General features: G+C 48.0%; 1 protein-coding gene across 1 annotated transcript; it reads left to right on the top strand.

The window, feature by feature from the left end:
* The first annotated feature begins 355 nt into the window (after positions 1-355).
* On the top strand, positions 356-17,048 carry FAH (fumarylacetoacetate hydrolase). Its single transcript, XM_042039014.1, has 14 exons — positions 356-525; positions 2,756-2,866; positions 3,454-3,575; positions 4,681-4,730; positions 6,208-6,298; positions 6,822-6,919; positions 7,172-7,224; positions 8,634-8,733; positions 9,423-9,553; positions 10,303-10,378; positions 10,964-11,010; positions 12,005-12,106; positions 13,113-13,230; positions 16,829-17,048. Exons 1-14 carry the CDS (start codon positions 445-447, stop codon positions 16,906-16,908), a joined length of 1,260 nt encoding a protein of 419 aa, XP_041894948.1. The 5' UTR covers positions 356-444; the 3' UTR covers positions 16,909-17,048.
* The last annotated feature ends 1,377 nt before the right edge of the window (positions 17,049-18,425 follow it).

Below are 18,425 nucleotides of genomic sequence, written 5' to 3'. Positions count from 1 at the left end.
GGAAGGCCTGGGTTTCATGTGAGGGTTTGTAAAATCATGGAAGTGTTAAGGTTGGAAAAGGCCTCCAAGAACATCAAGCCCTAACCCAGTGCTGCCAAGTCCACCCCTAAATTAAGTGCCACGTCTACCCATCTTCTAAATACCTCCAGGAGAGGTAACTGTGAGCAGGAAGACCCCATTTCACCAGGGTCACTGCCTGGCTGGGAACAATTAACAGCTGCTGACTCAGGCAAATCTCTGGCACTGATTAACCACTGCCAGGGGCCAGGCAGAGGGGTGGGATGGTGACAGAGCAGCGATTGGTTTGTGTCTGAGGACAGAGGGGTGGGATTTGATGCTCCTCTGCTCTGGGTTATGCCACCTGGAGAGGATCTTCTTCCTCAGAGGCACTTAGCACCTGGGAGGTGGGAGCTGTGTGTAAGCACGGACTGCTTGGGGTTCAGCATGTCTTTCATCCAGGTAGACAAGGACTCAGATTTTCCTCTCCAAAATCTCCCCTATGGGGTTTTCTCCACGAAGGAGGAGGTGAGTAACAGCAAACTTTGTTCTTGAGGTGGTGTAATTGTTAGGGCTATGAGGGAGCAGAATCTGCCAGCAATGTGGGATAAAGGAAGACTTCCCAGCCTGACACACAGGCTTCCTGACTTGATGGCAAAACTGTGGCTGCCACACTGTCTGTTTCCTTAGGGTGGTTATTTTGATGTCAGCTTCTTTGAAACTGCATAAGAGAAATCAGAAGTGTTGCTACTGCTGAGAAGTACTTTGGTTAATAAGTACAGTATTTGTTGTTGTGTGTTTTTGACCATTTTTGTGACATCATTAGATCTGTGTTTGACCCTTTCACTCCCTACGTGGAGGCATGGTGCATTTCACACTCAATTTTTTTGGTTTTTAACTCAGTCCATTTTCTTTGTGACTGTAATCACACCATGACCCTAAAGAAGCCCCATTAACTACTGCTCTTGGGGAGTTTGTTGGTGGCTGCAAAAGCATTAAAGCAGGACACCAAATGCGTGTTTTACCTGTTTTTGCAGCTGACCTGTTGTTTTATTGCTGCCTATGTTTATGCAATGCTGCATTAAACGTGTACAAATGTGTCCTGTTTAAAGCTGGGCCCAAAGCCTGCAGGTTGAGCCAGCTCCAGGCCTTCTATTTTATGAGCACATAAGAAAACGTGGCTCAACCTTTCTGCCAAGGAGGTAGCTCCCAATTCCCAATTTTCATGAGAACTGAGCCCAGCTGGGCTGAACCTCACACCTCCGAGTGCCTGATGGGATGGAGCTCCAGAGGTGTGTCCTGGAGAAAGGGGAACAAGCCAAGAGCTGCTTCTCAGAAGGAAAAAGTGGAGAATTTATTTGTCATTGCTTATGGAAACTTCATGATTATCTCCTGGTTTCTACTGCTTATCTGTGTAGATTTAAAAAAAAATTTAAACCACAAGATTGTGTTTTCTGATGTGGTATTTTCCAAAGATAAAGCTGAGATGGTGTTTAATCTATTCCTAGATGTGCGTGCTGTTATCTGGCAAGTTTGGATTATTTTTCTGCCTTCCTCAGTTACTGTTCTCTGAAAAAAAATCTTCACTCATACTCTATGAAATGACAGGCAAGACTTAGAGAAATTATTTAGGAGAACAATGTTCTGATAGTAGCTGAATGTTTTAATGATTTCAGGCTCAAACAATTGGTGTCATTCCTGACGATCCCAGTTACAGATTAACCTGATGTAACCTTTAGGTTTTTTTCTGCAGGAATGTTTGCTGAATAAATACTTACTACCACTTTTGGAATCTTGTTTGGAAATTAAAGGTTAAAAAATAGGTTTAATAGCATGGATCTTTGAAAATGGTTACCTTGGTGAGCTGCTTTTCAGAGTGGCTGCAATAGTTTGTCTCTATTTGTGTCCTAGAGACAAATAAATGGGGGCTGTGGTGTGTTCTTGCCCTGTGCAGCTGCCGTGGGTCTGTCGGTGCTGCTGCCCCGCCGTCGCCGCCGGCTCCGCACGCGCCCGGGACATGAACAGGAGCTTTGTGTCCTGGGCTGCATCTGTCAGGGGCTGCAGCCACATTCCCCTGTGTGTGTGGGATGCTGATCCTGCAGCCAGGATCCAGTGGGGATCCAGCCTGGGCTTGGCATGCGAGTCCTGGGCTCCTGGCATGGTGTGAGGATGGGTGATGTAGGGCAGCCTCGTCCGATGTGGCACAGGAATCCTGTGCCCGAGCATGATGTGCTGCCTTCCTGGTGTCACCAGAGGAGTCCAGAGCATCCTCAGTCTTTTGTAGAGGAGCTGAGGGTGCAGAAATGCCTGTTTCTCCAATGGCATGCCCAGAGGGATGGGATCCATCCTGCCCGTAGCCCCTCCCTGCTTGCAGAAGGAGCAGGAGCATTTTCCTACTTCACAGCTTGTTCCAGACTTATGAGCTTGCTCTGCAATGCTTGTCACAAATACTTCTAGGGGAAAGAGGGCAGGGAAAGAAACCTCTGCTTGTTGTGCTGTCCTTTCCCCAAAAGGTGGGGATGAGCTCTTTTCCACCCCTCAAGGTCTGCCAGTGCTGCTTTGCCCATGGGTCTGAGCATTTTTCAGCAGCCAGACTCAGACTGGCTCTTGGTGGTCTATTGCTGTGGTACCAGACCTTTGTCCTGGATGGGTTAAACCCTCTGTGGTCACTGTCTTCCTCTATGCCCTCTTTGGGGCATTTTTGGGTACAAGCATAAACTTTTCTTCTCTTCCCCCCCCATGTCTCGATGCTTTGCAGCCTCGGCACAGGCTTGGGGTAGCAATTGGAGACCAGATTTTGGATCTCAGCGTCATTAAACATCTTTTCAATGGACCAGCTCTTGCCAAACACCAGCACGTCTTTGACCAGGTATTTATCAGAGCCTGTTCTAATTTCCACACGCATTTTAGAAATATTCCATAAGGGGCTTTAGCAACTTGTGGTGAGATAATGAACATGAACTGGAGATATGTTGTCAGGCGGGTTCTGGTAGAGCAAAAAACCATCACAGGTGTCATAGCAAGGAGAGCAGGGGTGTTAGGAGTCCAAAGGTCATTTCCCAGGAAAGTGTCATCAGCCTTTGGCAATGCAGGGGTCTGACATGAAGCCCTAAATGTTAATTCACTCCTCTTTGTGCCTTCAACACTCCACGGATGGGATATTAATGACAGGGAGGTTATGTTAAGGATAAAGGCAAATACAAATGACCTCTGGCTGCAGCTGGTTGAGATACCAAAGCCACCAGGGCCTGCAGTGGTGTGTTAGGATGGGGTGATGCAAACATCTGGCAGGTCCTGCTGCAGAGGGCTTGTGGTGTGTGGATGGGGGTGCAGGCAGCTGCATAACCCTGGCCAGGGGCTTCCAACACCAGGGTGAAAGTGTGGGACATCTTCCTGCATGTGAAGAATAAGCAAAATGTGGTCTTTTCTCTCCCCCCACCTCTGTGTGGCTGTCAGCCCACCCTGAACGCCTTCATGGGGCTGGGCCGGCCGGCGTGGAGTGAAGCCAGGGCTTTCCTGCAGAGGCTGCTGTCAGCTGGAGAGCCCACCCTGAGGGACAACGTGGAGCTGAGGAGAAGGTGAGGGAACAGAGAGTGGCTGCAGGCACAGTGAGATGTCACCTGAGTGACAGGGCACCAAAACCAACTGACGTGGCCACCTGCCTCCTACACGGGAATTAACTGGTGTTTGTGCACATTGAGTGCTTCCTTCTCTTAATTACGTAAAGATTAATCTCTGATTAATCCTGTGACTGCCCGCAGATCCAGGGTGTCACCCTCCAGCTGGAAACAGCGAGCTCTGCCCTGGGGTGTGTCCGGACCTGCTGCCTCTGTGGAGGCTGAGTGGGGCTGCCCAGGCGTGGGCTGGGCTGGTCCTCTGACCACGGCCCCTTCACCATGGCCTTCCATGGAGACACAGCTTCAAGGGTCCCCACCTCTCCCACCTCCCCCTGTGCCTCCCTCCCTGCCTGTCACACCTGGAGCAGCCATGGGGAGACCCCCCCCAGTTTGTCCTCAGCAACCACTCGACTTTGCTAAAACTGAGTATGTGGTCACGAGTCAGCTTCAGATTTGGGGCAGTGCAGTGGTGTAGGGGCAGGAGAGGAGGACTGTGCTCTGTGCTGTGCTGGTGGAAAGCGTGTGTGTCCATTAATCCCACACCTCTCGTTTGTCCAGAGTGATGCTTTTAACACCCCAAGTGCCTGCCCTGGCAGTGAGCAGGAGCTGTTCCTCCCTGTCCTGCCAGGGAGATTGGGAGGATTTAGGCTCCCCTGTGCAGGAGAGGGGTTGAACTGCTGCTTGCCACATGGATCTTCCCTGAGCGGGGCCAGCAGTTCACATCAGACACCCCAAGAGCCACATGCCATGAACTCATCCTTCCCATGCAGCAGAGGTGGTGGTGTCCTGGGCATGGGCACTGAGGGGTTCTCTGCACCCCTTGGGAATCCAGCCAGCCCCAGGGATGCCCCCTCCTCACACGCCCTTACAGCTGCTCCTTTTGGTGTAACCATCCCAGTAACAGCAGCCTGGGCAGTCACCAGCTTTTCTGCAAGGTCTTTTTGCTGCAAGGCTTTGCAAACTAAGTTAAGGAAGGAGCTGGGAGAGCGAGCCAGCCTCTTCCACACTTCTTACGGGTGGGAGCTGCAAGTTTTCCGAGATCTGAAGGCATCACTTTTCATTTCAGAGCATTTGTACCTCAAGCTTCTGCGACGATGCACCTGCCCGCCCACATCGGTGAGTCCCTTGCAGCCAGGGGCTCCTCAGCACTGCCCTTTGCTCCCACATGGAGCAGCTGCTTTATTTCCAGCCTGCTCAGACAGATCATAGCTGTGACAGGGAATGTGGTTTGCAGCAGTCAGAAGTAGATTATTGTACATAATGAAAGGTAGGTGCTGTCCGTGGCACAAGAATAAAAGCCTGGGGAAGCTCAATAGCAGCCAGAACACTCCTGGATGCAATTTCCTCTAAATCAGGGCTGTCTGGTGGTACATAACTCCTGTCATCAGGTTGGCATCACTGAAGGCCTTTGTGACTAGAGCCAGGCAAGAAACACTTGTTCAGTTTCCAAAAATTTCCCCTTTTGCCATCAGAAAATAATTCAGGGATTGCAAAGTTTCCAAGGCAGATACTCCAGCACAGCCTTATAAACAAGCATGAGTTTCCACTCCCAGACCATTACTCTGCATCCCAGATCTTGCCTCCACTCCCATGAGGCCATGGACTGCTTTGGGATTAATATATTCATATAGATACATAAGCATTTTCTGTTTTCAACAGGAGTTTGTTTTTGGACCCAAACCAACTTGATCAAAGTCACTTGAGGGCAGAACCTTCACAGGGGCAGGGATGTGAACTCGCCCATTTTCCATCCAAACTCTGTTCTGATCTGGCTTTTGCCTTCCACGGGGGACAGCCCTGCTTTGGGACAAAGTCTAGCCTGTCCCAGAGGAACCATGAGGAGTTCCCATAGGTGTGATACCTTCCTGAAAATAGTTCCAGGTTGAACATGTCAGAAAATTGCTGGCTCCCGGCTCCCACGAGTGCTGGGAACGGAGCCCTGCCGTCGTGTGACGGAGCTGTATCACACAGACACAATGCATTCAGGATTCCACAGCACTCAGGAGCAGCTCTGTCCTGTGTGTGGTTCCTGCTTCTCCTGAGTGGCTGGATCCTCCTCTGCGAGGCTGGGAATCCAGGGGATACCTTTCTGCTGGATCCTCCTGGCGCTGCTGGATAACTCACTGAGCTCACCAACGAGCAAAATGCAAACGCACCTTCCCAGTTTGAGCTTTCCCCCTCCTTGCCTGGGTTTTCCCGTGGATGCGGAGGGTGGGAGCTGTTTGCAGGGATGGCAGCAGAGGGCAGCAGATGCCCTGAGTATCTGCCGAGTCCCTGCGCCGGGTACCGCCGGCAAGAGGAAAAGCAGCGGGAATTGCCTTGTCTCTGGAAAGGGGGCTGCTGCTTTATGTCCTGCGTTTTCCCTCCTCTTCTCTACCGGAGACTTAAGGAAAAAAAAGACATTTTTTGCCTGCATAATTTATAGGTGAGCTGTTAATCACCCCTTTATGCTATTAATGACATCCCCCGAGCGCTCTCACTGTCTCCTCTCCTGCTCTTTTCTTTGCCAGGAGTGTATGATGTGCTTTAGCCCCCGCAGATGAGGGACTTTCCTGCCACTGATCCCTATTTTATGGCTTTTTTCCTCCTGCAGGAGATTACACTGACTTCTATTCTTCACGCCAGCATGCCACAAACGTTGGGATCATGTTCAGGGGGAAGGAGAACGCTCTGATGCCAAACTGGTGGGTGGCTTGGATTATTCTCTAGTGCAGAGATATTTTGCAGGCTTATCTGTACATATATGTGATGTTTTAAAGGTCTGAGTATTTTTTCAGGATCACACTGGTTTCAGTTCACAGCAGCTGAGAATCAGTGTTGTCCAGAGTTCAATACCAGAACCCAACCCCACATGTCCCCAGCCTCAGCTGAATCTGCACTGCCCTTCATTACCCCCCACAGCAGTTACTGTGCAGCCCCCCAGTTCAAAGACAAATACACCTAAAAAAAAAAGGTTTTGCTGAGTGACAAGAAAGCAGAGTTTAAGATCCAAGGAATTAATCGGAGAAGTGGCACAGAAGTGCATTAAGACTGCAACACAGCTCTGGATTACATTTCACTTCCATCCTTGTATCAGTGAGGTGCTTAGGTCTGTGCCCATCTATACAGAGCTCCCTCTCCTTGTACCTCACACTCCCTTGGTGCTTCCAGCCCAAAAAGCTGCTCTGGCACACAGCTAACCCAGGCACTGTGGTGCTCTTTCTCAAGGCTGCACCTACCTGTGGGTTATCACGGCCGGGCATCGTCTGTTGTGGTGTCTGGGACGCCCATCCGGAGACCTGTGGGGCAAACGAAACCTGACAATGGTGAGTCTGTGGGAGGATTTTAATGTGGATTGTTACTTACTTTGGTTTTTAATTTTACTCCGCATCATAAATTAGTGAAGTGGAAGGGTCTGGGATTCCTTGCCTAAAGCCCAGCCTGGGGTCAGGGCAAGAGAAAGCCCTGGTTTAAGCCCATTTTCTGTTCCATGCCAAGCAGCACCACTGCTGTTTCTGCTGGACATCTATTTTCCTACCTGTGCCCCTGATGTAAAATATTCTTTCTTCTACCCCCAGATAAACCTCCAGTGTTTGGTGCTTGTAAACGTCTGGATATCGAGTTAGAAATGGTGAGTGGGTCTTTTTTTTTTTCTCCTTATGACTTGAAAAACATTAAAATAGAAACGGGGAAGAAAGGGTGGGTTTAGCTTCTTCTAAACAGAATGTCCCATAGGGTCCATTCCTGTGTTCCTCTCTGAGCTGTCAGTGCTACAGGCAGTGAAGACTTCTGTGGTGCAAACCTTCCCTTTGGATGAGGAGCGGGGTGCCTTAGCTCATTGGGAGGTTTGCTCATGCAGCTCTCAGGCTGGAAAAAGCTCACCTGGCCAAAGCTGAGCACCCGTGGTGCAGTCAGGCAGCAGAATTCTTTCCATCAGCCACCACAGCCTGTTTCCTGGCTAGCAGTTACCTCTGCACTGCAGCCAGGATCTTTCAGTGGACAGCTGGGGGTTTGGAAGTACAGGCTGTCTGCACCTTGAGCTAGAGCAGAGGAAGCCCTGAGTTCTTGGGAGTGGGATTCAAATCCTCATTCTCCTGCCTGGAAAGCTGAAACCTGTGCTGTGGGTGTTGTAAAAAAACATGTTGGGAAGGCACATCATGCCGTGGCTTAGTGTGATCCAGAAGGGGGAGTTTCATAGGATTGTTCATTAAGATTTATATCATTTTAATGGCTTATATAATTTTTTAATGATTTATTCCCAATCTTTCCCCTTTAAAAAAAAAGAAGTGGAAGAAGTGTATTATTGATGAAAATGGTTATAAAAATGAAGTGAAAGTCTTTAATGCTCTGTGCTTTGCCAATCAGTGCTATAAGGGGGGGATGAAGTCCCATAAAGTGGGGTTCCTGTGGTGCTGCCATAGCTCTGCTTCATAGCTCTGCTTCCCAGCCTGAGTTCTACTGCTGCCTGCTGTGAAAGAAAAAGGAAAAACTTCCACATTGTAGACAGAAAGAGACAGCTGAGATTCCTTGTGGAATCCTCTGCATGTGCAGTTTGTAGATTCTTAACGGAGCCGGTGCAGGCACCCAGTTCATGGCCTGCTTTACTTGGTTGGGCACATTTCTCCACCTGCCTGTTCTTCCCCACTGTCTCACCAGGCTCCAGCCACATTCAGTATCCCCTTGGATGACTTTAAACTCCTTCCCGGTCACTGCCTGCAGCAATCAGTCCCTTCAGTGGGCAAACCTGTCCTGAATCCAGACTGTAATTAGGAGGGAACATTTCTCCTCCTGCATTTTGACAACATCGTGTCCTTGTTTAATGTCTGTCTCTTAGCAACACAGAGCTCTTAAGTAATTCAAGCCTGCCAGCTTCATGGAGGGGAAGAAAAGGGGAGTAGGCCATGGGTTTTGTCCAAATGTGTGTGGGAAATGGTGCAAAACCCATCCTGCCCAGCCTCTGTTGCTGCTGTCTGTAACTCTCTGAGCAGTAAAGATTTTTAAGTTCAAAAACATAATCAACATGTTGCTTTTTGATTTCAGGCATTCTTTGTAGGCCCTGGAAACAAGTATGGGGAGCCCATTCCCATCAGCAGAGCCCAGGAGCACATCTTTGGGATGGTCCTGATGAACGACTGGAGCGGTAACCGGTGCTGTGGGGATCTGCCTGGAGAGGGGGTTACAGCACCATGGGAAGCCCTGGAGAGGGATAAATTCCATATTTTAGTAGTAGAACGCTGATCCCTGAAACCACTGGGTACAATTGAAAGGGATGAAAATAAAGTGTTGCCTGTATTTTTCAGTGCCTGTATCAATCTGGCTTCGATCAATTAGCAGAACCAGGAATTTCTGCCTAATGAAGATTTATTTACTTATGGAAGAGCTAATATCAGTCTAGTTTCTTCTGGGCAGGGATGGAGGAGTCCTAAGAATGGTGATACCAAGGATGGTGATTGGTTTCAGTGTCAGGAAAAGGATTTGGCAATCACAAATCCCTCAGTCTCTGCAAGGACTTAACTTGTTGAAATTCTCCCTATGAGTGGCAAAGACAAGTATCTGGGTATAAAAGCATTAATTAAACTGGAGGTAAAAATACTGGTTAAATAGGGCCTGGTTTGTTTTACTTATTGCTGGTTTGCCTTCCTAATCTATCTGATGTAAGAAAATTGGGTTGAAGCTTCGAAATGGATGGATTTAAATTAGGATTTGGGCACAACAGCTGGAAAAGGGCGGGGATAACATTTTCAATTCATGTTACTGCTTCATGGGTCTGATGGATGTGCAATTCCTAGGATATATTTACCTGCATTGCTTTGGATGTTCTCTTCCCAGCCCGTGACATCCAGAAGTGGGAATATGTTCCTCTGGGTCCTTTCCTGAGCAAGAGCCTTGGCACAACCATCTCTCCGTGGGTTGTCACCATGGAAGCTCTCATGCCATTTGTGTTGCCAAACCCTGTCCAGGTCAGCAAGGGAAAGGGCTGAAATAAAGGAAAAGCAGTGCTGGGAAAATGTCAGCAGAGCTGGAAGATCCTATCAGTAGAAATCACTGAGCTGTATCCATGCCAAGGATTGTCTCCATGGAATTTACAGTTGTGATTCTGCTTCTGAGCAGATGAAGGCCTCTGAGTTCAAATGCTCATTGGTGTCACTGGCCCTGGCACATGGTGTGCTGTCATCCTGCTTGAGCAGGACAGAAAAATCATCTCTAAAACACCTGGAAAATAAACTAATCAGAGCTTCTTCTGGGTCTCTAGTAGCACTTAGCAGCCAGCAAGTGGTGGAGGGAGGGTGGAGTCAAGCCAGAACACTTTGTTCAAGCATATCCAGTTGTCTACATTATGTAGGTGGTTAAAACTGGAAAAGATAACAGAGTCTTGCAGAGACCTCACCATCTTTTCTGTGTAGGCACAGAGCAAAGGTGTGCTGGCACTCCCTTTGTGCTGGATTAACATCCATGCTGAAATGATGGACATGGCTTTTGCAAACCTTGTGCAGAAAAAGGAATTGGATTATATGGGTATCATATCTGTTCAGGAAGAACTTTAAAAGTGTGTGCATGAGACCAAACACAGTGATAATCTGAGCAGTAGGAAGGGTGAAGTGAATGGGTTGTGCAGCACAGGCTGGGTACACAAATACTCACTGGAATGGCTTGTGGATTTTTTTCCTTTCTTTTTGTTCAGACTATGATGTGTTTTATATGCTCTTAGGATCCTAAGCCGCTGCCCTACCTTCAGGATAAAGAGCCCTACACTTTCGACATCAAGCTCTTTGTTGCTATTAAAGGTAGGGCAAAGCTGAGTGGGTTGCAAAGCTGAAATTGCCAATTAAATATTGTGGCACCACCACACCTTTCAGGCGCTTTGCTCTGGGCTCTGCACTCCTTCTTTTCCCTCTTTGCCCAGATTGCCTCTGTCACAGAAAGAGGCAGAGCTCCTCCTGCTCCCTGCTGTGCCCAGCAGGGAATGCCCCCCAGGTGGTCAGCTCCCCTTGAGGAGGGTCCCTGAGGGGTCTCCTCGCATCAGCAGGGGTCATCAGGGTGTGGAATAAGCAGGTTTGTGTGGGATCCAGATGTTAACCCAGCTCAGCCCCCACCTTATGGCCCTGCTGACCACTAGGTCCAGGTGGTTTTCCTATAGGAGAGCAGAGAGTAGGAAATGGGCAGCTTGATGCTACTGCAGTGCAATCCCCACACTTGTTCCCTATGAAATCCTGGTCTTCATAGCAATAAAAAATGTTATTACTGGTTTCTCACTAGGGATTACAATGATAAAAGAAGTTTCCATCCATCTGTAAAATAAAAAGACTCCAACATCATTCATCCAACACAAACAAATTGCTTCTTTCTTTCTTATTCTTTATTTTCTGCAGGAGAAGGAATGAGCACACCAACTACTGTATGCAGATCCAATTTCAAGGTAAGACTCCAGTATCTTTTGTTTATTTGCAATCTTGCTGATGCCATCAGCTCCAGCCCTAGGCAATTTCAAACACTGCTCTTTGCATTAGAGTCATAGAACAGAATCACTGAACCACTAAGGTTGGAAAAGATCTCCAAGATCATCGAGTCCGAATGTTAACCCAGCACCGCCAAGCCCACGACTAAACCATGTCCCTCACATCCCCACAGCTTTTGAACACTTCCAGGGATGGTGAATCCACCACTTCCATGGGTAGCCTGTTCCAGTGCAGCTGAAGATCAGATCTGAGTCTGCATAGGAGACAGAGGGGGAAAAAATTGGAAGATGGTGATAGTTCCCCCCTGTGAGATGGAAACACCTGAATGCTCGATGGGGGGGCACCTCTTCCTGCTGCTGGGTTTGGGGTGCTCAGAGCATCCTTAGCTCTGTGCCCATTTGGTGGGGAGCTGTGAGGACAGAGTTCTACAGGAAGAGGGAAATGCCTCTTGCAGTACAGCTCTGCAGCCACAGCTCTAATTTAGATGCCACTCACTGCTGCCAGCCTGGGTCTGCCCCATCCCCTCTGTGGGCAGCGTGGTGGCTCTGCCTCCACCCCCTGATTGAAGCCAGGAGATTTATGTGCCAGCTGCAGCAATTCTCAATCAATTTCATATTCACATTTGGCTCTTTGCATGGTAATTACCTTAATCAGTAAATCAGTAGTCAGCAAATCAGTAATAAGTAGATTTTCCTATAAGGCTGTTAAAATACTGGGTGTAATCAGGGAGCCTGGGTCAGCAGTACTGGCCTTAGAGAGGAAGAAGAGGGAAAATGACATCCAGCTGAAATAAGAAAAATTTAAAGGGATTTTTAAATTGCATGTTAAAATGTGGGTTTTATGAATGCCATAGGCCAGGCCACATGACTCCATTCTGCACAGCCTAATGGCCCACCCGAGAGGTTCATCCTTTGTTGCCTCCTTGCTTTAGCCTCCTCTTCCTCCTTCCTCCAGCACATGTACTGGACCATGAAACAGCAGCTGGCTCATCATTCCATCAATGGCTGCAACCTCAGACCTGGAGACCTCCTGGCCTCTGGCACCATCAGTGGACCTGTAAGTGTTGAAACAATGACAGCCACTGGTCAGCAACTTGAAACCAACTGAGCACGGCTTGGGTCTAAGCCCTGCCTGACCTGAGCACCACGAAACCATTTGCAGTTCTTTCCCTGGCACGCTGGGCTGCTGCTTTGGTAGCCCCAAAATCACCCTGAGAAGTGGTTTGGTTTGGGTAGGGTTTTTGTTTGGCTGGTTTTTCATGTGGTTGAGTTTTGGGGTTTTGATCTCTCCTACTTCTTTCCCTAAGAACTATTTTCCAACAAATGCAGATTAACTTCTGTGTGGAAGCATCCTCCCAATCTATTTACCCTCTGTGAAGTGCAGCTTTTTATTTCTGAAAAGAATGTGAAAGGTGCCTGGGTGCAACTTTTAGTTTCTGCAATGAAGTTGGAGCCAGCTTCACAAGCTGTTACTCCCCTTGAGCTGCCATATGGACAGTGGCTGCAATATATGGCCAGCTCTCACTTTCTGGAACACCAAATACAAATCCTGTACACGCCGTTGCAAAGACAGCCTCAGGTAAGCTGTTTGCAAGCTGGGCTGCCTGTACTTCTCTTTTGAGCATTTCTGAGGTGCTTTTTGAATCTTCAAATTATTGTACTGCAGAATGACATTAAAGACTCACAAACACTCACCAGCTTTTTGTTCTTTTGAAGAACAAAATGTAATTAAAAATCTTAAACGTGACAACATAAAAGCACTGGATTTGTAGAAGTTTCCTCCACTTGCTTCCATTCTTGCTGTGGCAGACCCAAACTGCTTTAACAGGTTGAACACTGTGTTAAGTACACCAGGTAACAGCTGTAAGCACCACTGCTAATAGCCAACCAGCAATTAAAATGCAAAGTCAGGAAAAGGACCCAATGTATCAATGAATTAAATCAACAGCAAAACTCTGTTCTGTAGAGGTAACATACTTGTTTGTCTGCTCCCAGCAGCAAGAAGCTGAACAGCAGGAAAGATACTAAAAAATTGTTTATTTGTTTATGAACTCTTGCTGCAGGAGCCAGAGAGCTTTGGCTCCATGCTGGAGCTGTCCTGGAATGGAACAAAAGAAATCCCCCTTGGCAGTGGACAGTCTCGTAAATTCCTGCAGGATGGAGACGAAGTAATTCTGACAGGTAATGGCTGGATAACTGCTCTTACACTGCAGCAAGGACACATTTCCATAGGTTGATCCCAGCAGGACAGGCACCTGGTGTGGAGCTGGGCTACTCTATACATACCTGCTATGCAAGCACAGTTGTTTCCATCCTACCTGTCAGGAGGCTCAAGAAGGTGGATGGAAATTTCCCTGCCATAAATGCTTTCTAGATGAGATTATTTGCTTTGCTAAGTCCTTAATGCTCTTGTTATGCCACTGTGTGAGCACCAAGGAGATGATGGAGGTAGGTTTGCCTTTATGGGCAAAAATACCCTGGGACTAGGAGCAGTTGATGTATTGCTTCCACCCCAGTCCAAGTTCGCATGTGGAGCAGAGCTTGGCAAATGCTGAAAAAAGTTATTTTTCAAATAATATTTCATTTGTAACCTAGGCATATTCAATGGAGTGTGTTGCAAATGAAGTATGTGGGAAACAGCATGAAGCCTGCTGGAACAGCTGCCCAGCTCCCCTCTGAAAAGGGCTCTGCTTGAGAGCTGTTTCATGCTGAGACACGTTTTAGCTTTCATCTTGATAATCTAAGGATTTTATGAATTAAAATCTACCACAGTGTTTTGTGATCTAAATCCCACTCCTGCTTCTTCTTAACCCAAAGCCTAGTGCAAAACAAATCTATTTTTTCCTTTCCTCTCATCTTTGTGGCAGCAAATATTTGGCAAGAACAGCCATGAGAAACTTTTGGTTCAAGCCTGCAATGTCTTTGCTATGTCATCTACTGAGATTTTAGGGAATGTCCTGTGGGATGTTGTGCGTCACCAGCTGAGGCCCAGCCAGTGCCACACCTGGCTCTGAGCAGCTCCATCCTGCTGATGTGATCAGAGATACCTGCACAGGAACAAATGGCTCAAGCGATGGGAAAACACTTCACAGGCGTGGCTGAGGGCAGAGAAAATGCGAGTGACGAACACCCGGGCAGCTGCCTCACGGTGTGATGCTCATATGTGCCTGTGTACCTGCTCAATCCAGCCAGGACTCTCAGGATTTTTGACAAAACAGTTTCAAATTATGATCTCTTTTTTTTTTTTCTGAAAAAAATTTAACAAAAGCCAAGAATTTTCTGTGGCAAAAAAAAAAAGGAAGTAATGTATGTATTCCAGTCCCTTGACAGTGACTCCTTAGTGGTTTTGGTGGTGCTGCAGCCAGAGGCCCCGTGGCTCCTGCCTGGCAGCCCATCCAATAGCCCTGAAAATCGTGTTCCTGTGAGGTGCTGCTAGTTTGACAGAGGAAGATGCTGATACAACTGGAGATTGAGAGGTACTGGAGAGAGCCATAAGTGATGAACCCGAGGATTCCCAAATGCCTCTGACATCCTTCAGCCTCCCAGCAGCCCAGTGACTGCTCATGCTGCAACGTGGAGACATCTGACAGTGCTCTCTACAGGCTCCCCATATACCCAGGGACACTCCCCCGGCAATTCAAAGTGCCACACTGCCCTCCAGAGTCGCCAATCTCCCTCCAGTAACTACGCCAGGAGCCCTAAATTAGGGTACAGTGATGAAGATCCCTGTGGAGTTGCGCCCTGATATCCCTATTGGCAAGGAGCACCTCACAATTTGGGGGCTGCTGGCATGGGGAGCCAGCTCAAGAAAAAATGGGACCAGTGCCTGAGCCATATTGTTCTTCACACGCAGGACAAGCTATGTTAATTAATTAAATACTTTGAATCCTGAATGTCTTTAACCTTTAAAGATGGCATGGTGGCATTGCTGCAGAGCTGGGTGAAGGCAGTGAGACAGTCCCATGTTCATTGATCTGCTGGGCTGTTTTACACCAGCACAGTTTGTGGCTGTGCACGCCAGGGCATTGCAAGGAGCCCGGTGCTGCTGGGGCACTTTGGGAGCTGCTCCTATTTAGTGATGTACAGCAGGCCCAGTGCCTTAAGGCACCCTTGGGGCAGGGCTGGTGCTATTCCATCCTCTCCCAAGGCGCTGCCATAAGCTCCTGCCAAGTGCTCAACACATCATTTCTAGTTTCCTGTTTCAGCTTTGTATTCTTACGCCCCGTGTGGGACCTATTTCAGAGACCTAATGCATAAAATGAGAGAAATATATTTCTCCCAAGGAGTGTCTCAGGGAAGGGAGCATTTCAGGGGAAGAGCTGCTCCTGGTGTTGGCAGTTGCCTGCAAAGCCCTCTCAGTAACTCCTTGGCACACACAGAGCTCAGGCCAGGGCTGCTGGCAGCACAGGGCTCGCTTTGTTCAGTGTGCTGCTCCTTGGTGCTGCTCTAAATTGTGCCTGACAGCAGGGATAACCAAACTGGACTGAAATAATCAGCTGCTGCTCAAAGGAAAGCTGGCAGTGAAGCCTAATGAGTCAAATGGAAGCTGAGCTGAGCCTTACAGTGCCTTACTTATGGATGAGGATTACCTGGCAGACACCAGGACGGTGTCTGTGGCACCACTGTCCTTGGAAAACTTCATTTCAGCCTGGCTGTGAGAGCTGCACTGTGGGTTAGAGCTGGCAGGGTCTCTCTTTGTGCTGCAGTAACTTTGGCTGCCCTGCAGCCCGAGCCCACCCTTTCTCTTCCTCAGAGAAGGTTTCCACTGATCTGTGCTAAGGGTGGGAATTAGGGTCTGTTCTCTTGAGCTACTTCTTAGCTTCTTGAAGGCAGCTGCTTTTTATCACATGCAGGTGATTTTTCATCAGGAAAATCCATCTCTAGCTATGAAACCAGTCCTTAAAATGCAGCATTTGCCACTTGTCCTTCCTTTGATCAGCTGCTGTAGCAGAAGGCTACAGTAGGTCTCCTCAGCTGTTTCTTCCCAGAATAGACTTCCCGGACAGGCCAGAAGGCCCTGGCTGTGTCCCTCCCCTGCTCTGCCTGCAGCTTTGCTGGTGGCTGCTGTTTGTGGAGCAGCTTGGCTGGCCCATGGCAGCACGAGGAGCTGCAGCATCCCTGTCCCAGCGTCATCTCCTCCATCACACAGGAGCAGGGAGAGATGGAGTTGTCCTGTAGTCAGAGATGCTGTCACAGCCCCGTGAGCTCTGCAGCAGCAGCCAGCAGACCTTCCACACCCTCTTATATAACAGAGGATTAATGAGAACTTGGAGTCAGATGCAGAATTTCTCATGGAACTAAACCACTTGACTTTAGCAAGCAAAACAGCTTCTGCAAGGGTAGGTCCTGCTGTCTGAGGGGTTTAATGACTGCCTCTCTGGCTGTCAGCATCCGGATATCCCAAGAGCAGCCCTGATGCTGCAGAAAGAGAATCCAGATTTACTTGATTAATTGCAGGGCTGGGCCAGGCAGTGAATCAGTTTGCCAGGTAAGATTGATGGTGCTGCAGGTTAGGTTTGAAAACAGAAATATTGCAGGCACATCTTGTTTGTTCTCTGATCAGTTCACTGAACTTGCATACTGCTGTGTCTAACAGCTTGTGCTTCTTTTTTTCTCATATTCCTGGGCTACTTGAACTCTTCCAGGTGTTCTCTTTTTTTTACCCCTCATTGCATTTCTTAAATGTTTTCACTTGGTTTTGGTCTCTTTATGCCTTTATTCACTTTTATTCCTGGTAAAATCCTTACAGAACAAGCTGTGTGTTGTTTTCTGTCCCTAGGTTACTGCCAGGGCAACGGCTTCCGCGTGGGATTTGGCCAGTGCTCGGGAAAAATCCTTCCAGCCCTGTCGAATCCATGAGGACTGGAATAATCTAACATCCAAGGAGGAACCCTCCTCCCAGCTCTACCAGTCATTGTGCTTTATTCAGGTTTATTATTTTTATATGAGTGATTGGAATCTTACTATTTTTAATTATCAATAAATATCTGAAAGGTGAATGTGGCTCTCTGGTGTGATAAGAAAAGGATTTTTCAACGCTAGCTTAAAATTCTCAGAATATGAATAAGATGATTGAAATGGAAAGTGAGATTCTTAACTCTTCTACCATATTAATGTTTTTTTCATAATTATAAAAAGAGGCTTTCAAGTAAGCTTAAATATTCAGAGTACTAGGCTGATGATAAGAGCTGAGATTCCATGCTGACTTCCTTTTTCCACAGTGTTAATATGCTGGAGGTGAAATCCTGAAGGCGAGTTGCATATGGATATTAAAACTTGTAGACCTTCCTGAGTAAGAACTACATTACTGTGCCCTAAAATAATTTGCAACAAAGCAATTTGGGAATGTGATAATCGACACAACTGAAGGCAACAGGCAGGAGGTCCCTGCTCCTCCTGCCCTTACATAACCAGAAGCAACTCTCCTGCCCCAAAAGAGATTTATTCCAGTCCAAAGATGGGAGCCTGTGTTGGGGCACCCCTCAAAAGGTCGTGGAGATCCCTCCTGCCTCCTGCCCTGGTTTAGAGAAGGGAATTCCCTATTTCTCTCTCACCCTGTGCACCAGCATCCCAGGGGTCAGGGTGGGGGGTGGAATTTCATCACTGGAGTGATCCCCAGGCACTCACTGGTGGCAGTCACACCTTGCCACCCAACAGGGGCTGTGGATAGAGGACACCAAGGAGGCCAACCCCCTTCCTCCACCCCTAAAAGGCATCTCGTGCCACGGCATCCCCTTGCAGCAGCCAGTAAACAAAGCCACATGCCACTTTCCTCAAGTGTAAAGGGCATCTGCTGTCTCCTGCTGGCCTACAAATCAATTTAACTCCATGGCCAAGTGCCAAATCACATCAATTAGAGGATATTACTGACTGAAGGAGCTCGGGAGACCGGATAATGAACTCTGGTATAGTGCAAGGGGAACTTGTTAAATATTTGCTTGGTCCTCAAAGTGAAGAACCTGATGAGGCTGCTGGCTCCACGTGGTGACAGCAGGATGAGCCCAGGCTGCTGCTTTTCCAGGCTGGCCCATCGCTGCTCCCAAGGCCTACCAGGTAGTTTTGCTGATGTGGGTCATGAGGGTGTGTGATCTCATCCTGAGGAGCACCTGGGGCTGACCAGGAATCTGAACCTTATGGCCATGCAGAAGAGGAAAATGAATTTGAAATGAAAATTAAAGTGCCAGTGCAGATAAATCACTGCTGATGGGGCATGTGCACTGAAATGGGCTCTCTTCTAGTGTGCAACAATAATGGTTCTTTAAAGAATGATACTGGGAGGTTCATCCCCAAATCAAGGATGACCTGGCCAGGAAAACATTGGCTCATTGTTGTTTATCAAGGAAAAGCTATTTTGCCTTCAGGCTCTTGGAGCTGAA

Source organism: Corvus kubaryi, unplaced genomic scaffold (assembly GCF_017639235.1).
Source record: "Corvus kubaryi isolate FWS band 111438036 unplaced genomic scaffold, C.kubaryi_AGA036_p1.0 37394, whole genome shotgun sequence".
NCBI lineage: Eukaryota > Metazoa > Chordata > Aves > Passeriformes > Corvidae > Corvus > Corvus kubaryi.
Note: the sequence above shows the minus strand (reverse complement) of the source record. Positions and strands in the feature narration are given on the sequence as shown.